This window comes from Eleutherodactylus coqui, chromosome 3 (assembly GCF_035609145.1).
Source record: "Eleutherodactylus coqui strain aEleCoq1 chromosome 3, aEleCoq1.hap1, whole genome shotgun sequence".
Lineage (NCBI taxonomy): Eukaryota > Metazoa > Chordata > Amphibia > Anura > Eleutherodactylidae > Eleutherodactylus > Eleutherodactylus coqui.
In genome coordinates this window covers 241,805,761-241,826,455 of record NC_089839.1, presented here as the reverse complement: position 1 = coordinate 241,826,455, position 20,695 = coordinate 241,805,761, and the positions used below count along the sequence as shown (strand labels likewise).

Sequence of the window (20,695 nt, the reverse complement as noted above, 5' to 3'; positions counted from 1 at the left end):
TACTCACCCACTCCCTGGATTCAGCGGTGTCCTCCTCCTGAAGTTAGTGTGCAACAAAATAAATCTGACATTTTTTCAGAGTCCTGTGTGCATGCCCTCCTAAACAAGTCTAGGGGAGAGTTCATGGGACTCTGATAGAATCAGATTTTCATACACCATTGGGACTTAAAGGGGTTGTCCCGCGGCAGCAAGTGGGTCTATACACTTCTGTATGGCCATATTAATGCACTTTGTAATGTACATTGTGCATTAATTATGAGCCATACAGAAGTTATAAGAAGTTTTTCACTTACCTGCTCCGTTGCTAGCGTCCTCGTTCCCATGGAGCCGACTAATTTTCGGCGTCTAATGGCCAAATTAGCCGCACTTGCGCAGTCCGGGTCTTCTTCTTTCTTCAATGGGGCCGCTCGTGCAGGATGCCGGCTCCGTATAGCTCCGCCCCGTCACATGCCGATTCCAGCCAATCAGGAGGCTGGAATCGGCAATGGACCGCACAGAAGCCCTGCGGTCCACCGAGAGAGAAGATCCCGGCGGCCATCTTCAGCAGGTAAGTATAGAAGTCACCGGAGCGCGGGAATTCAGGTAAGCGCTGAGCGGTTTGTTTTTTTTTAAGTCCCTGCATCGGGGTTGTCTCGCGCCGAACGGGGGGGTTGAAAAAAAAAACAAAACCGTTTCAGCGCGGGACAACCCCTTTAAGAGGAGGACAACGCTGGATTCAAGGCGCAGGTGAGTAAAAAAAAAAATACAATACCTGGAGCTTTGTCATGTCAGCTAACTCTACCACAATGTTTATGTTCTGTATTGTGCACAGAAGAAGCCATATATCCACACAATCCAGAAACGCCAGCATCTTCTCTGGGCCAATGTGCATTTAAAATGGCTTACTGTGCCTGCTCAGCCTTTATGGCAGTCTTCTAAAGGCTTCGTCGATGTCACTGGATGTGACCGGACATGCCTAGTTAGCGTCCATCACAGTGGAAGATGTTTTACTGCTCATGCTTTTCCTTTATTACGGTCTTCTAGCGCTCTATTGAGGCGAATGGAGCCCATAGGAGTCAATAACACGGCCAAGTATGCACAATAAGAACACATTGTGGTGAAAGCATGCTCAGCTGGCTATTAATGACACATCTGAGCATATGCAGTGATAGGCTGCACTGTTGGGGTTAGAACGCTCTGTAATTTCATGGCGCAGAACATGGAGTTAAATAATGAAGAACCATTGCCGCATTCCAGTTGGGCTTGCTGTTATGACAGTTTGCTCTGCGTGCTGCTGACCCTGCGCAGTAAGGTGCCGAAGGGATAAACGTTCTGAGCATGCGCAGTCATTGGCAGACCGGGGCAGTTGTGGGTTCCAACGCACATGCTATACCAGGCAGACGGGCTGCAGCAGGACGGAAAATTGCCAGACATGATACTACTTAGAGAGAGGATTAAAGGGGTTGTCCCGCGAAAGCAAGTGGGGTTCAGCACTTCTGTATGGCCATATTAATGCACTTTGTAATATACATCGTGCATTAAATATTGGCCATACAGAAGTTATACACTTACCCCCTCCGGCGCTGGCGTCCCCGTCTCCATGGCGCCGACCGAAGCCTTCTTCTGCCTGGATTAGACGCGCTTGCGCTGAAGGGGCCGCTCCGGCGTGCTCACGCCGCACAGCGAGCACGCCGGAGCCGGACAGAAGAGGGCAGACTGTGCAAGAAGAAGGAGGCTTTGGTCGGCGCCATGGAGACGGGGACGCCAACACCGGAGTGGTAAGTGTATAACTTCTGTATGGCCAATATTTAATGCACGATGTACATTACAAAGTGCATTAATATGGCCATACAGAAGTGTATAACCCCACTTGCTTTTGCGGGACAACCCCTTTAATGTTGATGGTAGATCTCAAGAATGCGGCAGTATTTGTAATAGTTGTTCAGTTTGCTCATTGGAGATTACCGTCATTTTTGGAGAAGATCTTTTAAATATATCTATATTATATAGATGTGATATGTTTCACAGCCTATTAGAATATAGGTATATAAGTAAAGATTACCTTATTACTGCAACCATCTATATTATGGATTCAGGTTCAGCATGCTTTGCATTAGACTGTAGAAGACCTTCCGATGACGTCCAGCCGTTCTGGAATCCCATCAGCGATGATCTGTTACTGTAGAGAGGCACAAGTAGACTCGTGTGACATTCTTTGTCCTCTTCTGTTCCGTTTTGTTACTTTCCTTAGAAGATATGTACATGTGTAGTGTGCTGGCTGTTGCTCCCCGGCGTGTGATACATTGTATCAGTCCTCATAGCACCCTACTGAATCGTCTTATTTGTGTGTTTTGTCTGCTTACCCAAACTTCTGTTTTCCTCTCCAGATATTAAGCCAGCTAACGTGTTTATAACAGCCACAGGCGTGGTGAAGCTGGGGGATTTAGGTTTGGGCCGCTTCTTCAGCTCCAAAACCACAGCTGCACATTCTTTAGGTAAGCCGTCCTGAGAGGCACGGGTAGTAAGCGGGTGTTTTACTGCCCCGTCTGATGCCATGTGTCAGCTGTGAAACCCACAGCCCCCTCCGGAAAGCCTTATTAACCTGTGTTGGGGCACACACTATTAATTTCACGTAGCTTTCAGGAGTTTCCTGTTATGATGACCTTTAACCCTGCCACTGACATTAAAAGAACCCGCTGCCATCATAACCACTGATTATTTATTTTATGGCTGCGTTGTTAAAATTTAAAGGGGAGAAAGAAATTCATGGGATTGGCCTACGGTAGAAGAACATTTTACCAGCAGTATAATGAAAGAATTACAAGTGCCCCATAAAAAGAAGCCTTTTTATTTGCTCTCCGAAAATGTGACAGCGCTAGTCAGACTAGTTGTATATTCTGCACTTTTTACATCATGTCTGTATGTTTTAGAGAAGGAAATGCTACAACATGGGGTCATGCTTTTATAAGGAAGTTATTGCCCTAGTGCGACTCTGCTTAATTAAACACGGAGTTACAAGAGACGTTCCCACTTCTGCCGTGGAAAGACTAGCTGGATCTTTTGGTATAGGAAGGCTCTGTATGCACGGCGTAAGCCTTACTGTCTGGCGTCTGCAACTGATAGAGGCTTGTGATGAAGGCTACACAGTGACATCATCACCTACAGGGATCCTTAGCAGAAGGAGGAATGAAAATTAATAAAAAATAATATATATATAATTTTTATTTATTTTTACCTTTTTTTTTTCTTTTTCATTCCCCAGTGTACTAGGAATCCCTATAGGTGAGGTGATTAAGGCTACACAGGGACATCAACGTCTCTATTGGCATATTTAATTAAGAATTATAAAATTATATAAAATAAAAAATATATATAATTAAAAAAAATAAATAAATAAAAAAAAAAAAAAAAAAAAATATATATATATATATATATATATATATATATATATATATATATATATATATATAATTAAAAAATGTGTGTATATATTTTTTTTTATTACAAAATTTATTATTTTTATTTTGTTTTATTTGTGGAGGTCCTCTGAATAGAAAGTGCTATACAGTTGATAAAAACTGTGTGCTGATAGATGCCAGGAGCTCGAACAATAGTCGAAAGTGACTTTGAACAACATTTTGACTGTAAGGGCTCATTCACAAGAGTGTCTAAGTTTGTAACTGACTGCACACGGACAGCACACTGATCAATTACAGTCACTGGGGCTATTCATACATAGAACTTTTTGTTTTTTCGTAGAATGGTGGTTTGTGTTGAGAAAAAAAAAATGCAGCGTATCCTATTCTGGTCCGGTATCATGGACCTGAATACGACATGCGATGTCACTGTCCACACCGATCAGACAGCTTTTTAGAAGTGGCACCCAAGGTTCTCTGGCTCAACTCAAACACTTGTCTGAGTAAGGCCTTAAGAGTGAGAGAAAGTTAAGACTTCCGGTTTGGAAAGACATATTGGGGCAAATTTACTACTGTGTTTTCACGAAAATAAGACATGGTCTTATGTAAATTTTGGCCACGAAAATGGCACAGTGTCCTATTTTCAGGGTGCCTTATACTTGCCTAGCTGCTGGCATCACAGTGCCTCGCGCTGGTCTCCAGCACTGCATCATGCTGCCGTGTCCTCCGTGCTGACAGCATTCTCTTCCTGGTAACTAACGGTGCTTTGAATACCCCACCTCTAGCAAGTGTGTGCTGTGATTTGGATCACGAGCTCCACTGGCTCAGCTACTCAGTCGGCGCTCGATGAACCAATCACAGCCATTCAGTGATATCATTCACTGAATGGCTGTGAATGATCTAGCGCCAGTTCTGATTGGCTGAGCCAGCAGCGCTCGTGATCCAATCGCAGCACACGCATGCTGGAGGTGGGGTATTTAAAGCCCTGTCACCAGGAAGAGAATGCCATCAGCGCAGAGGACACAGCGGCCTGCTGCAGCGCTGGAGACCAGCGCGAGGAACCGGGATGCCACCGGCTAGGTGAGTAATGATGTATTTTTTTGCTTTTATCTAGTGTAACTGGGGCTTATTTTTGGAGGAGGGCTTATATTTCAAAATCTGGGTAGGACTTATTATCAGGGTAGGTCTTGCTATCGGAGAAGCACAGTATTGAAAATTACCCAGGTTTCTGGAGCAGATTGTTCCATATGCTTTGTGCCTTCGGCACTTTCAGACACTTTTTCTTTTTATCCTTGTCGGGGAAAAGGAGTGTGGCTTGAATTAGACAGTATGTGCCAAAAATTTTTTGCAAATCTGGCCTAAATTTAGCTAATAAGTGGTAGAAAGTTAGACTAGAGAGTCTACAGATTCGCCAGATTTATCATCCAGCTGAGTCACCGTGATAAGACTTTGGGTGGATTTATGAAATTATCTAAAAGGGAAAATGTCTTAGTTGCCCCTAGCAACCAATCGCTGTGTAGCTTTCATTTTACCAGAGGTGAATACACAATTACAGCTGCCCTGTAGTTGGCTGCGAAGGACTGCGAGGACCGTTTTTTTTTTGTTTTTTTTTTTAGAGTTTTATAAATGTCCCCAGTTTACACTTTCTAATCAGACCGTATTAATCTGCCCAAATGAATGTACATGCATCCCATCTAGTAACGACAAAGGCCTCTTTACACGTATAACGCGCCTTACATGAACTTTAGGCTACATTATCCTAACGAACGTCTGATTCGCTGATTTTTACTGTGTTGTAATTGATGAACATCAACGACTATTTTTAAAGCGTTTTAATAATGCTCTTTCTGGAGCTCCTAATTATAGTCCCCGTAATATAAAGTCCTTTGGGGGTTAGTTTTCTGAGTCTTTGCAATGTCTTCAGAGGTACCAGACACTAGTATTTCCTTCAGTAATTCCGTAGGAAGTTGTTCCCCCCCCCCCCCATGCTTCTGTATATTTGTAGGCATCTTTCTATACATTAGGCCACATGCACTTGGGCGGGTCGGATTCCCATGCGGGAGCCCACAGCGGGATTCAACCCTGTGCCAAATCGACATCCGCCCGTACCTGTACGTACTTCCTTTCTGCACCGCGGATGGTCGACATGGCTCGCCATCGGACATGCACAGTTCAGTTTTTTTTTGTTTGTTTTTTTAACTCCTGCTTTTCCTGTGGAATCCGCAGCCGTCTGTGTGGCATCTGCAGGAAAATGGAGCATGCTGCGTTTTTTTTCTTCATCATCTATGAGTGGAAACCGGCATTGGTTTCCACTTGTGTACATGAAGAAACACTTTTGCATTGCATGCTATAGTCGCCTGCACCTGTTTCCTTATTTCAAACCCGCCCATGTACATTCACACTTAGAACCCTTTTTTTGTGCATGGCCAGCACCAACCATAGCTGTAAAGGGTCCAAAGTACAGACACCGAAATCCCCTAAATGGCTTGGTGCCACGTATGTATAATTGCTCACCTCGTTTCCCTTCATTTGTCTTTACAGTGGGAACGCCATATTACATGTCACCAGAGAGGATACATGAAAATGGATACAACTTCAAGTCTGATATTTGGTCATTAGGATGTCTACTTTATGAGGTAATTGCAAGAAGTGTGTGCCTGCAGTGGGCCATAGTGGCTCAAATAATAATCCCTCTGCCCAAGTTGGCAGGAACTCCTTCATGCCTGTCCTAATACCCCGGCCCCCTGATGCTGCTCCAGTTGTGCCCTATAGACCTATCGCTGCACACATCTTGGTATACGGGATGTTACGGTAACGCTCTTGTAACCAGTATCGTCTAAGTACGGTGTTAGTGTTTTAGGTTCCAGTAGAATCCCAGAAAAATGGAAACTTTAATTGCAATAATGGCCTTTATTGTCAACTTGGCAATGTTTTTAAACCCCACTTGACCAACTTGTGTAGCTCTGAGATTGTAAAGAGCCAGCACAAAGTATCCGGCAGTTCTAATCAGCCATTCACTAATGTGTCTCCATGTGTGAGAGATGATTATGAAGGGTATTTGTAAACCATATACCTGTGCATTATAGACACGCACCCAAGTAAAGACCGGTGCGTTCAGATGAGACTGCTGGGAGGATTCAAGGAAGCAAGGAATGTCCTTTTAGTTATTTTAGTGCTTTATTACTTGGGGAACTGGTCAGAAGGGTTATCCACCGGAAACTGCCAACCATAGCTGTTGGATAAGTTAATAGGCTTTCGGAAGGTGTCATTATGTGAATAAGGCCTTGTTTAGCCGTGTACACTTACCTGGAGTCAACAGGGTGCAGGTGCTTCAGGGCAGATTCGTGCCGGACATGCCCAAAACCCACCCGATCCTGCTTTTCTGTTCCACAATTGGGCCAAGGGGGCCTGTTGAGAAAATATACACTGCAGTAAATGTGCAGTTGTTCCTCCCATCAGCCATACCAACTCTCGTCCCGAGAATCCGCCTACATACTCTACTGCCATCTGATGTGAATACACATAAGCGCAGAAAACAATACAGTATTTTATTTTATTTTTAAGACTCTTCTCAAATCTTGCTCCCGCTGTTCAGATTGGTGAGTCCTCCTTAAACTAACCTGCCCCCTCTTGACAGATCCTATGGGATCTTATTGGCTCCCAGTGGAATTCTTCATACAGGAGCGGTCAGATCCCATAGTGGTTCCATCTTATATATTATACTTTTTATTTTCTTTTGTGTACATACACATTTACATAGGTGTATTTCTGTTGTATTTCAGTAAGGGCTCATTCACATCTGCATTGGGGCTTTCGGCTTACCTTTTTTGAAGCAGAGAAACAGATTTAAAATTGAAGTAAACGTTTCCCTTTATTTTTGCCCCATTTACATTTCAATGGGTTTTAAAAAAAAAACAAAAAAAAAACGGAAAGCTTTCAGCAGTCTACAGTGGTTTTGTTACTGAAAGCTCTCAATTTTTTGAATACCTATTAAAATCATTGGGTGAAAAAAAAACCCCCTTCATTTCCATTTTTAATTTTCTCTATTCCAAAAAGGGAACAGGGAGACAAAGTCCTAACGGAGCCTTGCAAATGTGAACGAGGGCTAATCCTACAAGTATATCTAAAGTAAAACAAAACATACGAACATACACACACTACACCACAACACAAAATTGGTGTCGTCCTCAACGGATTCCCAGAGATTGACCTTGAGACCTACTGCGATCATTTGACACCAGAACTTCCATTTATTTCATAAAAATGATAGTAAATGGTGCAAATGCACGTTTCATCATCCATAACGATCTGTGAAAACCTCCAGCTTGGCTCAGGAACCTCTCTAAGATGCGTCTGTAGAACAGGTAGGGCGGTGTATCCATGACTGGTCGCGGCACAAAGCGCTCACATCTACTAACATGGAAATGTTTAATTTCCCAATTGTAGTCTAATTGACCCGTGTAGCGGAGTGCCTTCACTTTTAAGCCTTCTTTAATCTTCATTAATTGCTTGTTCTCGCGTTAGGCCTTCGGTGCAGTTGGGCGATTGTTTTGCTTGGATTACAACATATTAGCAATACGCCTGATCTTTTTTTTTTTTAATTCTCCCTTAATAATGCATTGCAACCGGCGTAACAATCCCGGGTCACAATTTCCAAAATTGCACTTTGCACTCAGGCAAATTACGATACACCTTAAGATTCTAAAATCTTTTTCTACTTATGCAGTGATGGAATTAATGAGGATCAAATGGCAAAAAGTAAATGAATGGCAAAGTGATTTTTTTTTCCTTTTGCAGTTAAATTAGGCCCAAGGATTTTTTTTTTCTTATTTTTTTTTTTTTGGTTTCTAATTGATATGCAAACGAGACGAGCTCAATTAATAAGGAGATGGTTTGCTTTTTAATATACAGACCTTTACATGCCAAAATAGGTATTACATGCTATTTTTTCCCTTTGTCTTATTGTTAAGCACAGCAACTGGATTCTTGACAAGGTTGTAAGTTGGTGGCTTTTCAACACAGCATGGGGAGAGAAAGCAAAAGAGAGGGAGAAAGACTGCCACCAGCCTTAAAGACAGACAGTGGGATCCTGTCCTTCCACGACACCCCAGGAATACTAATCAGGCCGTGAGGTCAGGAGAGCAAGTCAATCATTCCCCAAGATCGGCTCAGTGTGCAAGATCAAATTAGCCTGAAAAATTCAGCTGCCGAGAGGAGAAATAAAAAGGGGGGGTGAGGTGGCGAGGAGGGAGGGAGAGGGAGGGGGGAGGTAGCGGGAGAGAGCAGCTGTCAGAGAGAAGTCGGGAAGATACACTAATGAAGCAGATGAATAGTGCATAAAGCTTCAAAATAAAAACAGGACAGTTGACATTTTTCATCTGTCAAAGCAGGAGATGCATGAAAATATACTAGTCGCGGTTGGCTCCTTCGGGGGACGTTCTGCGTGTTATTTTATTATTTTTTTTTTTCCCTTCCCACCTACAATGTGTGACATTAACCTGTTCACTGACAGAAGCGCCCTGCGAGGCACTGCCAGGCAGGGGGATTTCGGGAATAGCAGGGAAGTGCTTAGAAAGAGCATGTGTTCTACGTACGGCTAGAAGAACGGTCCTCTTGGAGAAATGTTGCAGTATAGATGGCGGATTCCGGATTGTAGCCCTAAACTTCTTTCAAGGGATGGGATTTGCCATCACGGCCACTCATGGCTTCTATAGCGATTCAGCGGCACCTTTACCTTTTTAGGGGAGTACATTTCATAGTTTATATTAGTGAGTGTTTTCAGCTAAAATTCCCAGATTTCATGGGGTTTTCATAAAGGACCGTATGATATCATATAATATATCACACCTTTACCAATATTTTACATTTGCCTATTAACGCTGAACACTTGCTCGTTCCTGTTTTATTCGCCACCTTTAATTAATGTGTTTTATTTATTTTCTCTTGCTCCTTCGGAGTTCTCAGATGTGGTGTTTTACCCGTGACGTATGCCACTCTTATAACCTTAATGGAGGTGGTATGAAACGCGTGCACATGTGCCAACTGGAATGTGTTTTACCAAAGCACCGGAAAGTTAGGAATGTTAAAATGTAATCTCCTGTATAAAAACATGTAAGACACTTTATAAATCTCATTAAAACATTAGTCACACTTAGTTAAAGATGGCGTTCTTTACTTGGCACTTAGCACCACGACTTATGTGTCTCCCTGGTACTGTTGTGCTTGTCCCCGGAGTCATATAATGGTTACTCTATAGAAGGATAGCCGCGTCCACTCTTCAACAACGGGAGGAGTGTTGGCTTTTTTTTAAAGCGCTATTAATGAACTTAGTGAAGTGTCAAAATTGAACATGGTTTCCTTTTAGAAATGCCGATATTTTGGTCATTTAGCGTTTTTAAGCTACAGTAACATTTATACTGCAAGTATTTGAACTCCTGAGAGTGAACTTTTTTTGTTGTACCCCTTTCCTTTTTAGTCAAGCTCTGATGCATACTTTTATCTACCCAACACTCTGTAAAGGGCAAGATTGCTGTACTTAGAATTCACATGGTGTTCTGATGATTGATTGGCATATAATCCAAAACTTCATATTTTTGGATAAAAATGATAAAATGTGTAGTTCTCCATTGGATGCTTTTCCAATCCTGCTACGTTCTGCGTGCGTTCTGATTTTAGAAACCCCTTACCACTGTCACTGTGCCAGTGATAACCTCCTCTTCGTTACAACTCCACTTAATTACATTCAAGACTCCTTACATTTCTCCTTCATGTTATCTATCCATTTTCTTTGATGTGTGTTTGAGACATTTATATATTATTGTGTGTGTGTGTAGATATATATTATAAATGTTGCTGAAGGTGTTCATTGACTGGTTTACCGCTGGATATACTCTTCATCTAATTTATTTTCTTAAATATGAGAAGCGGGTATGGACCGGCCTCCTACTTAAAAGGGTTTTCCATGGAAATACTATTGATGACCTATCATCAGGATAGGTCATCGTTAGTTGATCGACCGGGGTCTGTCGCTTGAGACCCCAACCGATCAGCTCAGCGGGGCGCATGCTGTCAGTGCCACAATAACACAGATGTTGGAGCAGAAGTCTCAGCGCCAACCTCTGTGTAGTGGCCGGCGCTTGTAACTGCAGGCACAGCTCTCATTGAAATCAATGGGAGGTCAGTACGGAGGCTTCCACTCTGACCTCTGTGTTGTTGAGGCGCTGATATCATGCGCCCGCTCAGCTGAACACTCGGGGGCCCGAGCGACTGACCCTGGTCGATCAACTATTAATGACTTATCCTGATGATAGGTCATCAATAGAATTTCCCTGGAAAACCCCTTTAATTTGAATATTTTGTCTGCAAAACACTGTGGGAGATGCATCAAAACTTCCTATCAGATAATCTGGCTTTACTGCCCAAACAATCTGTTTCTTAGCGTTGCTTCTAGTATTCCACAGCAGCTATGAGTGGTTGCCGTGTACAATGAGGCCAGTTTTTCCGTTAATTTTTTAATAAATGAGGCCCCACCGTCTTGTCACTCTTACAATGTGGACCTGAATCCGGACCTGTTCAGTGTAAAGAGCTGCGGGAGCTGATGTGCTAGATTAATACATCTTTGTGGGTAATTTCTGAAATGTTTATGTACAGGATGGTGACCATTGCATTGTTCATAGAACTTGGCAGCAGCCATTCTTGTGCCTCGTAGGGCATGTAACTCGGAGGAACCCCTACCTAATGCACTCTGCATATGTATATTACATGTTGGTTCTTTTAGTTTTCAGACTATTATTGGACCAGAAGTTTTAGGATTACGAGAAATCTTATCTCCTGTCATGGGAGAAACTTTAGGACCCTTTCACATGGGGGGACGATGATCCCTTCCATAATCATTCATATTAACATTCCTTCCCAATCATTGCCCAGTGTAACTACCCGAACATCAAGCAAAACCCTACTATTCTTTTGTTGCATCTTTTATAGTAATTGTCATTTGTAATCAGCCAATTCGTTCATGTAAACAAGGGATGCCGACAGCAATGGAAAGTGTATGCGAGGGGAATGATCGAATGCTGGTATGATTAAACCCCCCCAATAGTAATGTAATGCTACTGCGGGTCTTTGCTAGTTTTGGTATAGTTTTTGTGCTTTATAACTTTAGCTTCTTGACTAATTTGGGAGACCGACCTCCAGTACCATAAAGGGTGTACACAACAGTGTATACATTGGTAGCATGCCGTGTACCCATTTCTTATACATGGTTGCTCTAGATATACGTTCACCTCCTTTTAGGCCAGTGTTAGATGAGCATGTTACAGGCATATTACTGGCGAGTGTTCCACCCTGTCCGTGGGTCTACTGACCCATACTCCCTGCGTCATAGATATCTACGTGACGTCAGTAGATCTACAGTCTGTCTGGGACACCTTTGCAAAGTGGCCTTAGAAGTTCTGATCACAAGGACCAAAGGACCGCAGGACCCATACCATATCTTATGATGCTATACTAGTTCGAAGATTTCATTAATTAAGAACAGGAAAGCGCTAAAAGGTCAAGTTTACACGTTTAGTGATGCGACACACAACTTCATGACGATGACATGCAAAAGCACATGTTCCTAAAAACCAGAGCTATTGTAATTTCCTTTGGCGCTATGTAGTTTCTTTATTTTATGCTTAATAAGAAATGGCTGTATATAACCTTCTACTTTGATTTTATTATAGATGGCGGCATTGCAAAGTCCTTTCTATGGAGACAAAATGAACCTGTACTCGCTGTGTAAGAAGATAGAGCAGTGTGACTATCCGCCTCTGCCATCTGACCACTATTCTGAGGAGGTATGTTAAAAGGCACAATATATGTAAGCTGGCTGGTCAAGCAGCTATGTCCATGAGAACAGCACTACCGTTCTATTGTAATGCCTGTCTCCTGCTATGGTACTCAATCACAATGACAGAAAGCGCAGATTGACATCCACTTGGCCATTGTAATCTCAGAAGCTGTGTGTAAATTAAAATTTCAGTACTAGCGTTGACCTACTGTCATATGCGATGGCCTCCCCAGACCATCACATCAGCAGTGGGAGCAATGTGCCGCTCCACAGCAAAGGCACGATTGAGGTTCTCACCCTTAGGTCTCCAGAGACACTAACATGGCCTTTGTCCGTGCCGAAACTAAACCTGGATTAGTCACTGAAGACAACCTGGTTCCACTCCATAGCGGTCCAGTTTTGTAGTTTGCGACACCACTGCAAACTGAGGTGAAGGTGAGTGGGTGTCAAAAGCAGGGCATGTAATGGGCACCATGAGACCATACGTACTTCAATCAAGTGCCTGGAAATAGTTCCAACAGACACGGGCCTGTAACGATGTGCCAACTGTTTCTGGATGGCGGCGACTAAACAGTATTAGCTGCTCGTACTTATTAGATGATCCTCTCTACTGGTGGTCTGTTGAGGGCGTCCTGAGTCTGGTTGCCTGTTGCGCATGGCCTCACACATCCACTGGTCCCAACACCTCTTAACAGTCTTGTCAAAACGCGCAAGGTGGCGGCATTTCGTCAATACAACCATCCAGCTTCTCACATTCCAGTGTGCCCGCTCTCAGACTTTAATTGGGCAAATTCTATTCAATTTCATCGTAAAGGCGTCTAATGGTCAACAAGCTCTACACAAGCGGAAAAAGAGGTCACTGCACACAAGGAGCCTCTGAGAGCCTTTTCATACTTTTAGGACCTCTGATGGCAATTTTGTGTCTAAGGATTTTGTTTTTGTCTGGTTACATTCTTTCGGAATAGTGTTTTTTTGTAAAGACATTTTCTGCCCATATACCTCACCCATACCTGTATACCAAAAACGTGAACTGCCTTTGTGGTCTATATTTTTCTTTTACACACTCGTGCACATGGTCCTCAACTAGTCGCTTGCTGCAACATACGGACGACATTGCAGCAGTCGGAGGTGTAACTTATACAACCTGGGCCACAATGTGAAGTCTGTACATTTTGCATATTATGTGCAATTTATAATGCTTGTGTCCTATGTAAATCTTCTATTTAAAAAATAAGGGACAGGGGGAGGGTGTTAATTTTATGCATATTATTTGTCTTGGCACTTTTGCTTCTATAGAAAAGCCTATGGGATGAATGCCAGAAGGAAACCGCCACACCTAATGCTGAGTTTTGCGGGGAATTAAGCCACAAACCCAATGTGAATGTGTAGTTTTGGATAATTTGCTGTAGACTTTACCATCTAGCTGCATGATTCTCCCCCCCCCCCCCCCCTCCCCCAAAATATATTTTTTAGAAGTACCAACAAACCTTTCGAAACGCTGTGTGTGAATCAGGCTGTAGAGTGATATAAAGTGTTGGTTTTTGCTTAGCATGTTATCTAAAGGGGTTATCCAATATCTTTTTCTATAAATCTCTCTGCAATAAAATGAGAAATGGGCATATACTCCCCTCTCACCACTGTTTACCATGCCATAGCTCTGGGTCACCCTATGATGTCATTTTTACAGTCTATTTACGGGATGTCGCAGGCTGCTGCAGCCAATGACAGACCTTGTTGATTGAGCGCTGAGCTGTCATTGGCTGCAGCTCTGTGATGTTCTGTAAACAGACTGGGGCAGCCTGTAAACATAACATCAAGACCCAGAGGTGCGGCGCAGGACACATGAGGGAGAGGTGAGTATATGCCTATTTCTTGTTTTATTGCAGGGGGAGGTGATGTCTGACAACCGTTTGAGTAACATTTCTGGTTGCTTAGTTTTATTAAACCATATACAAGCAACATTTTACATTTAAAGAAAGTTTTGCTATAATGAAATCCAGTGCTATTCGGCTGAATCGTTCCATCTCGTGTCTCTATTTCTTGTGCCTTTCGGATATGACTTTAATATTACCGTAGCGTCAGTTATTTGCCGTAAGTTGTTTTTCTTCTTTTTTCTCGCTTTTACTTTTAATACAATAAGTTACTGTAAACATGAGAGCGAACCGGTCTTTTGTTTCTATGAAGCCGATTTCACAATGGGAAGCTCCTCTATATGACTCCGAACGTCCATCTAACTATAATGGCCATGCACATATATAATTTCTGCCCCAGTCTCTCCGTTTGCAGTGATGTTTCATAATGGCACGAGTGTCAGGGGCAGCCTTTTGTTCTGACACTCACGTTGTCTCCTCCTTCTCTTTCCCCTCTTCTCTCTCACTCCTTTCTTTCTCTCTCTACCCCCCTCCCTTCCTCTTCCAGTCTGCACATGAATATTTCACATATCTGCATCCTCATCGCCTATTCTCCTTGACTAATTTTCAGACTGTCCGCATTTGCATTTCACATGGTAGCTTATTAGGAAGGTACAGGGATGCTCCAGGATGGCAGTTGCCATGACGACCTGCGGGGGGATTATAATGAGGGTACCACTCAGCCGAGCGGCTGTGCCGGTCCTGCCTGCAGGGCTGTGATTTTGCTGCTAAGTGTGAATCCAGAGTCACAGCCCAAGGGCACATATCAAAAACTATGCCCCATAGAGGATCTCCCAGTTAAAGAGCGACAGTTTTATTTATATATATATATTTTTTTTTTTACCGAGTAACATTTTTAGTTTCTACTTTAAAAAATTCACCAGAAAGGGGAAAAAAAAAACCTACCTGTAGTTAACCCCTTCATTGCATAATACAAAGCTGAGATTTATTAATGGAAATCCAATATGTGAAGTTTACAAGAATATATTAAGAGTACGGGGGTCAGTAGGAGTCCTTTATCTCTTTGCACAACCCCTTTTTAAGAGATTTTGTACTTTTGGCTGATTTATGAGTCATTAACATGTTTTCCTTCTGTCTTCCTAGCTGCGTATGTTGGTGAATACCTGCATAAATCCAGACCCAGAGAAGAGACCAGATGTAACCTATGTGTATGAGGTTGCAAAGAGAATGCATGCCGTGACCGCCACCAGCTAAATTACTAGTCCTCAAGGGTTCTCCCACCCTACGTCCATCACTTTCAAGAATTTCCCCAGCATACTCTGTAGAAGTGGGTATGGTTTTCGTGCTCTTCAGTTGGCCTTTGGTATATTAGAGGGGCCACTACAATTTTTGGATGGGACACTTTTCTCTTTTTTTTTTCCGGTTGATCTGGATGAAATCCACCATTTCTAGTTAAGCTTGCAATGCAAGGCCTAGCTCTCCTTCTGCAGTCCATGTTTGGTGATCGAGGGATTGACTAGCAATGAATATCTCCATGTAATCCACACTTCCAAAAACATTTGATATGAAGAGTAGAATGATGCGAAACGTTGTCATATGTATCTCCTAATGTAAATTAGCAAATACAAGTTGTGGGCTATAGGGGACACCAAATAAGCCAGGAGAGATAGATCCTTGACTTGGTGGACATCAAATGAGACGACGGAAGGTTATTCCTAAGGACACCATCTATGGGATAGGCTTATTATTCTTCACTACATGCAGTCAAACACCTCATATAAACGCCCGCCTTATTTTTGCCCGTGAACAGGACGAGAAGATCTTTCCCTTTTAACCCTTCCTTTACCTGCTGCTCATTTGCCTTTCTCTTTGGTAATTGAAGAAAGACCTTGTACCTTTATAAAGACTTTGCAATACTTGAGTGCAATGTAATGTTTTATTATCACTTTATGCTATTTTTTTTCTCCCTCCTCCAGTATATTTTTTTATTTGTAAAGTGAAATGACTATATTTTGGTGAATTCTATCAAATACGTAAAAACTGTCTTTTAAAATTCTGCTTCCTGGGATATTCTTCCGTTCTTGTCATAGCAAAGGTATCTCTGTCACATCTCTATAGTGAGACTATGACCCACTGTTGCCTTGAATTATATATATATTTGCTGGCTACTGCTTCACTTTAATTAACCGTTTAATAGCTTTATTTTAGGGCAAAATAGAGTCTAGGACCAAAATCAACAATTGGCTGGAATTCTATCACTACTTGCCTTCGGTAAAGTTTGTGCAATTGGCCAGTGGAAAAAACGCCTTATCAATAGATTCCTCCATAGGGGGCTCAGAATAAGTAATGTTAGCATGACCAGAAAGTCCACAAATGCTGCAGAATGCAAGGTATTTACTGGTACGTACAGCCACCTATGGCTGCAATGCAGAGACAGGTACATACACGTTTGCCTTTTCACTAGGTGCCTTTTTGTAATGTTCAAGTTGTGTACATTGTTTGCACTCTCTAAATTTGGTGTTCTAAAGCTTTGTACCCCAAGCAAGGTTTTGCGCATTGTACGCATTTCCAGTGTTCAGAGGAGAAATACTCAGTGAGATCTTTTTAATCCTTAAAGTAAATAGCTTTCTTTTTTATATTCTTAATTCATGACTAAGGCCTCATTCACAAGAGCATCGTTTCCAATCAGGTTTTATATGGGGACACTCCAAGTGTTAGTCCAATGGGGCAACAGACCTATTTCATAGAAACCTATGGCGATGTAAGTTCAGATGCCACAGGGTTATGTCTATGTTCATCGTACAGATCGGCCTGTATTTGCAGAAGCATCAGGCCTGCACTCCTTTTGTAAACGATAAAGTCCCCTGGTGCAAGCACCGAGTCATGACTGACTCCTAGGGTGACGTCACATCATGACATTTTCTTGGCAGACCCTTTTGCCATTGCCTTCCGCAGTCATCCCCCCCAGCAAGCTGGACACTCATTTTACCGACCTCTGAAGCATGAAAGACTGAGTCAACCCTGAGCCATGCGGGGATTGAACCCGTAACCTTCTGGTCGTGAGTGAGAGCTTAGAACTGCATACTGCTGCCCTAACAATCTGAGCCACATGAGGCCCTGAAATGTAAATTGTAAATGAGTACCCGCTAATGGTTAGCTGAAAGCACCAAGAAAACTGCTCTTACGACTGCTTTTATGGAAGCTGCTGACGACCACAGTTTTCTCCTGCAGTAACAGCTAGAGAAATTTGGCATTACATGGCGCCCGTTTAACCCCTTTAGTGGCACGCCCAGAAAATGTCCAGGGCTTGCTGCACTGAAGTTAAACTCCGGAAGATTTCTGTGGACAGCTCTAGTGCTGAAATGTGCAGAGCACTGAGTTGTCATCTGAAATCTTCCAGGGTTTTTACTTGCATTGTTGACTCATTTAAAAAACCTGCCCTGTGAGGCATGACATGGTAATAATAAACCTGCCACTGAAAAGGTCAAAGGGAGTCTGTTGTCAGACCTTTCTATAGTAAACCACCAACATAGCAGTTTGGGCACATATATAACACACACTGCATGTGTGTAAAAATCAGTAGACTTTTATTTCGTGGTGACCTGTATGCAGATTGACCTGCTTTCATTCACAAAGACGGGCTGCCGGAGCCCTGAGTTACGCCGTTCTCTCACTAGGCACGCCCCGCCCCTGCTCTGCTGCCTTACCTGCCGCCGGTGTCGCCACAAACCATGTTGAAATCCTACACTTGCACTGTTCATCCCTCTGTCCCAGGGTCAATAGACATGTGCAAGTAGCCTAGACCATGTATGTCTGCATTGTGGGTAGGTTCCGGTAGTTCTGGCAAGGCGCCTTCTAGGTCGTGTGTCTTCTAGGTCGTGTGGACTTCTCGATGTGACGTGTCACGACTTCAATGCACATATTCATTCGCATGGGGACATGCCATGCAGTGCAAGCACGGGATTTCACTGCAGTGTGTGCTGACGTTGGCAGCAGGAAGGGGTGTACTTAATTGGACAACAGTGTAACTCAAGGCACCAGCGGACCACCTCTGTAACTTGAGGCGGATCAATTTGCATACAGGGTGCCATGAAATAAAAGTACGTTTTTTTGCATTAACGCACATTCTGGTTTTTTACACACTTGTCCAGGGTGTGTTAAATGTCCCCAAACTGATGTGGCGGCTTAATACTATAAAAATCTGATTACCAAATCCCTTTAAAAGTAGAAGTGACCATGTAGTACATAATTGTACATAACCCACCTAGAGCAGTATGTGTCTCCTGACAAGACCACACAATGCTTATGGATGAGGGGCTATGTTAATTTACTTGAAAAAAAATCAACATTGATGTTTCTGTCTTCTGTTTCCATATGTTCCTGTGAACCAGGCCTAAATCATTGTAAAAGAACGTCCTTGTAATTAAACCAGCCTCTATTACGTTCAGATATATATATTTTATAAAGAAGCGTTACCAAAGATGACTTTTAGAATTCTATTTTCTATTTTCCGAACCTTCCGGGGGTAAGGTGCGGGGGCCGCGGTTACACCCTTGCATCCATGTTTAGTTTCCTCTCTTCCGTGTATACAATGTAACCTGCTCCATCCAGTACATGTTCCTTAGAAGTGCCTTTCCTTTGCTGTTTCGCGGGCTGAACACCATTTAGCCCCTCATGTGTAAGTGTAGTAAAAACTAAAGATGCAGCACAGGATGATATGAGTATACTTTGTATTTTCTTTGGTACCTCCCCCTCATTATGTATGCATATATGTAACGACTAAGCAGAAAGGATGAATTGACATCAACAACTTATTACTGTATTTATTTGAACAGTCGCCATTATATTCAAGATTTCCTTTGTTCAATGTATAGCATTAACTATTTGCCTTCTGTATCTTTCTTCCATTGCTACATGGTCATATACAGCAAATGTTGCAGCCTTTAAAAGAGAGAATAACAATTGTTGTTGTGCTATATTACAGAATATAAATAAATATGAATTTCTAAAGTAAATGTTTTATGCGTGTTGGTCCCGAGCGCGCAGAGATGTGGCCATGGTATGCATTAATGACCAGACGGCACGTGTGCGCCGCTTCATGAATATGTGGAGGAGTGCCATGAATTTGGAGAATATTTGAGTGGTGCGGATCACTTGGTCATTCATGGTTTCCGTGTATGCATATGTAGATAGTTGGGTGGGTGGGTGAGTGAGTGAGTATGTATGTATGTGAGTGATATATGGATATATATCTAATGTGTGTATAGATGGGGCATGTCATCTGTAAAGGAGGGAGTATATATGCTGTAGAGTATAAACACATGTCACACATCCTTGTCGTACACATCTCTCTGCATTGTGTATCATTGACCTCAAAGCTTCAGCTCATTGTGTAGTACAAACCACGACTCCTCACCCCGCGGTGAGATATTAATGATTTATCTTCTTCAATACAAACATATGGGGGGGTGTTGTTGAAAAGCTGTCCTCAAACTTCCTCAAAGTAAAACGGTTTGCTGTGGGTTTAGATTCTTCCTAATCCTTTCTAAAGCAAAACGAAGCAATTATTTTGTCTTTCCTACAGATGTTTTGCTCCACACGGCCATCCATAATACCTACTGTTATTAGCAAAAAAGCCTCTCTGTTGAAGAAACCTTCATTAAGCGGAATCCCGCTGAAACAGCTATTGATCCAAAACCTCTCGTAGGTTCTGCTGGACACAATATCTTTTTCCCTCTACTCCCTATTTCCCTCCAGGAATAAAAGGCCAGATTAAAAAGAAAAAAAGTTGTATTTTTTTTTTCTCCCCCCATTTTTTATTTTTTAATTTTTTTTTAACACACCACAGAGTTATTTCATTTGCAAGCAGTTTTCAGAATAAAAAAAAAAAAGTGAAGATCTTCAGAGGACAGGAAGAATCGAAGATCTTGCTTTTCCCTGCGGTCAACCTCGGGAAGCGTGTTTGATAGAATTTAAATGTTCACTTCACACTAACAATTACTATTCATGTTGCTCTTTTGATGTTACATGCAGTGGATCTGTGGTATCTTACGAACATCTAAATAACACAGCTGAACCAGTGTTGGTATATAATATATATATTTATATACACACACACACACACACATATACAGTGGATATAAAAAGTCTACATACACGTTAAAAATGTCATGTTTTGGTCATGTTTAAAAAAAAAAAATAAAATAATATGACGAAGATGAATCATTTCCGATTTATTTCCACCTTTAATGTGACCCGTTATCTGTACAGTTCCATTGATAAAAAACTGAAATCTTTTAGGGTGTAAAAATAAAAAAAAAACTATAAAATAATGTGGTTGCATAAATATGCACCCCCTAAAACTAATGCTTTGTGGATGCACCCTTTGACTTTGTCAGCATTCACTCTTTTTGGGTCGGTGTCTATCAGCCATGGGACATCTTGACTTGGCAATCTTTGCCCACTCTTCCTTGTAAAAGCGCTCCAAGTCTGTTAGATTGCGAGGGCATCTCCAGTGTAGCGCCCTCTTAAGATCAAACCATAGATTAGCAATAGGATTCAGGTCTGTGCTCTGGCTGGGCCATTCCAGAACTTTGGTT

The 20,695-nt window shown here is 42.3% G+C and overlaps 1 protein-coding gene across 3 annotated transcripts in view; it reads left to right on the top strand.

Annotated features, from left to right (window-relative positions):
- Nucleotides 1-19,111, top strand: part of NEK7 (NIMA related kinase 7) — an 84,275-nt gene extending 65,164 nt beyond the window's left edge. For all 3 annotated transcript variants that reach the window (XM_066597180.1, XM_066597179.1, XM_066597181.1), the window contains 4 exons: nucleotides 2,367-2,474; nucleotides 5,937-6,031; nucleotides 12,119-12,232; nucleotides 15,240-19,111. In XM_066597180.1, coding sequence (XP_066453277.1) covers nucleotides 2,367-2,474; nucleotides 5,937-6,031; nucleotides 12,119-12,232; nucleotides 15,240-15,350 — 428 coding nt within the window. In that variant the 3' untranslated portion in view covers nucleotides 15,351-19,111. The remainder of the gene's footprint in view (nucleotides 1-2,366; nucleotides 2,475-5,936; nucleotides 6,032-12,118; nucleotides 12,233-15,239) is intronic.
- The last annotated feature ends 1,584 nt before the right edge of the window (nucleotides 19,112-20,695 follow it).